This window comes from Sitodiplosis mosellana, unplaced genomic scaffold (assembly GCF_009176505.1).
Source record: "Sitodiplosis mosellana isolate CC-2019 unplaced genomic scaffold, AAFC_SMos_1.0 Smas_scaffold_6162, whole genome shotgun sequence".
NCBI lineage: Eukaryota > Metazoa > Arthropoda > Insecta > Diptera > Cecidomyiidae > Sitodiplosis > Sitodiplosis mosellana.
Genome location: NW_022601403.1, coordinates 3,135,122 through 3,137,963, shown reverse-complemented (window position 1 = coordinate 3,137,963; position 2,842 = coordinate 3,135,122). Strand labels below are relative to the sequence as shown.

Genomic DNA, 2,842 nt, shown 5'->3' with positions numbered 1-2,842 from the left:
AACATCTTTGCAAAATGATCAATTCCAAGGCCATGTGATGTATTCCAAACCGAATATTTCAAGACCAATGACACCACGGTTGGTTTGATGCAAAATGTTTGAATGTTCAACGGAATACAAGAACCAAAATATCCCTTTTCGATTACATTGATTGCGATCTTTGTCCATCCATACTATTTCGATTGTATGGATGGACTCAATAAATGTTCAGTAATTCATTTCCTTCGCATATTTATTTTCAACCAAAAATAGTTTTGGCAAAAAAGAGATTCACATGGATTTAACGAACATTTTTGAATTGAACTCAACGAATTTGCTCAAAAGAGAGCTACCAATTGACATGAAGTGTATACATACGGCGACGTTGTCAACTTAACGAAAAGTCATCAACACACACAGGAAGCGTTTGCATCGCAGTATCACTGCTGTGGGATATGCTGAGCTTGCCATTGTTCAGTGAGTCACAGAGTGAGGCAGACATTTTGGAAGAGACATATACAAGAAAAAATCAATTTCACATTTACCAGAAAGAAACGATCAAAAGAACATTTCTCGACGTAAGTGTTGAACATTTCTGCTATTTATTTTGATGTTCAGTTTATGATTCTGTTTTAGAAGTGACAGATCGATTTGGTATTCATGAAAATTGTCAAACAAATTAACATGAAACAGGTTTGAGTACGTACTTTCTCTTGGCCATACACGCGGCGAACACGTGTTTGGCATGGAAGTGATTCATTAATGAATGTTTGATTTTTCATGTTTCTCCTGAATCCAGCAGAAAATGAACCCATTCAAAGGTGGTTCTGGTGGACGCAGGAAGCGCAAGCCAAAATCGGCAAAGGTCGAAGTCAAGCACGAGTCTGGTATTAAGGAAGAGCCTAACGACAGTGAAGATGTCATGAAAATACCAAGGCCGAGAGTTGATGGACGATATCGTGCGAATTATGAAGGACCGATGGACTTTGACTATGACTTCGATGAAGTAAAGAATGATATCAAGTGTGAAGAAGAAGAGACGGGCAACGAAAAGGACACGACACCATGTGACCGACCAAATGAGGGCACCGCCAATGACAATGGGGAGAACGAAGAGCCTATGGGTGACGCAATCGAAGTTCAACCACCGCAACCAGTCGACAGCGGGCAGAAGCGGAATGGAAGCTCCAAACAACGAAATAATCAAACGATTCCCAGAAATCAAGCGGCCAAAAAGCAAAAGAAGCACAAATGTCATGTGTGCAATCATTTGGCAAATAGAAAGTTTGACCTTAAAGTACACTTGCGAATTCACACTGGAGAAAAGCCGTATCAGTGTGATGTTTGTTTGAAGTCCTTAGCACGAAAAAGTGATTTGAACCGTCATAAGAAAACGCATGGCCAATTTCGTTGTTCAAAATGTAATCAAGGATTTGAACACGAAGCAGTCAAGATCGATCATGAAAGGCTATGTAGTCCTCAGCAATTCGAATGCGATAATTGCGGATATAGAACAATGCAAAAATCACATATGACAGTTCATATGCGCATTCACAGCGAAGCAAAGCCGTTCAAGTGCACAATTTGTTTCAAGTCGTTTACAACCAACACTAATCTCCAAAGTCATTCAATGATCCACAAATATGAACTGCCGAATGCTTGTTCGAAATGCGGTCGACGATTTGCCACTCCTGGCGAAAAGCAAACGCACGAAACGCACTGCCAACGAAGTCCCTTCGCATGTAATCAGTGTCATTACAAAACTGTTCACAAATCTTGTTTGAAGACACACATGCAATCAAAACACGGAGCAAAAAGATCGATCAAATGTGGAATTTGCAGGAAACAGTTCGTCCAACAGATCAAACTAAATCAGCATTTGTCATCAAAACACAGCGACCAATTCCCATTCCAATGCTCCAAATGCTTCGGAGGATACGCAACCGAAGCTGCAAAAGATGTTCATGAAGTCAGCTGTGGCCACCGTCAGTATCAATGCCATGTGTGTAACGGGATTTGTCGAAACATAGAAAAATTGAAGACTCACATGCGAAAACATCACACCGGAGAGCGGATTCAATGCAAAGTGTGTGCAGTAAGTTTTGTCCGGAAAGATCATGCTGATCGACACATGAAAACAGTTCACCGTTTGAAGAAAAAAAGTAACAAAAATTAAGTATGAAAAAATGTCACGCATTTTATAGATTTATCAAAGAGTAATTAAGTTTGACTTTCATTTTAAGAACTTTTATCATGTTTACTAACACAAAAAATGCATTGATTTAGGCTCCTTAGATTTAGGCTCCATTTTTGATTAAAATAAAACCGAAATAAATTTGAATAAAGATAAAAAGAAGGAGAAGTCTTTTTCGTCACGAAGAAAGTTGTCTTTGATTTCTCAGTGCTTTTTCGCAGCAATTTTTTTGGTTATACCACAAATGTGTTGCATTAGCAAAATCAACTGTGCAAGTCATCGACAAGCTAATTTTGAACGTTTTGAGATTAATGTTTCAGCTTCAAGGTATATCGTTTATAATTCATCATTCAATTGTTTGATTCGAATCGATTTCCAACCGTTTTTTTTGCTTTTTGCTGAATTTTCAAAAAAACATCACAACATTTTGGGTATTTCCCATTAAACACGGTAGAAAGTATTCAATAAAAAATATACACGGCCAACTGAATTGCAAACATTTTCCTCAACACCACCAACTTGGTGTCATCAAGTCATTTTCTATTGTGATTGGACGTTATATCATTTCTGGTTGTCTTACATCACAAATGAAGTCGGCAAAAAGCATTTTATTCGGAAGATAAAAAATACCAAAGTTGATTTCGGTTGGTTTGGAAATTATTTCTCTGC

The 2,842-nt window shown here is 38.1% G+C and overlaps 1 protein-coding gene across 1 annotated transcript in view; it reads left to right on the top strand.

Moving 5' to 3' along the window:
* Positions 1 to 663: 663 nt before the first annotated feature.
* The window catches only part of LOC129574461 (zinc finger protein 600-like), a 5,705-nt gene continuing 3,526 nt past the window's right edge, over positions 664 to 2,842 (top strand). The window contains exons 1-2 of the mRNA XM_055456513.1: positions 664 to 672; positions 779 to 1,321. Coding sequence (XP_055312488.1) covers positions 664 to 672; positions 779 to 1,321 — 552 coding nt within the window. The remainder of the gene's footprint in view (positions 673 to 778; positions 1,322 to 2,842) is intronic.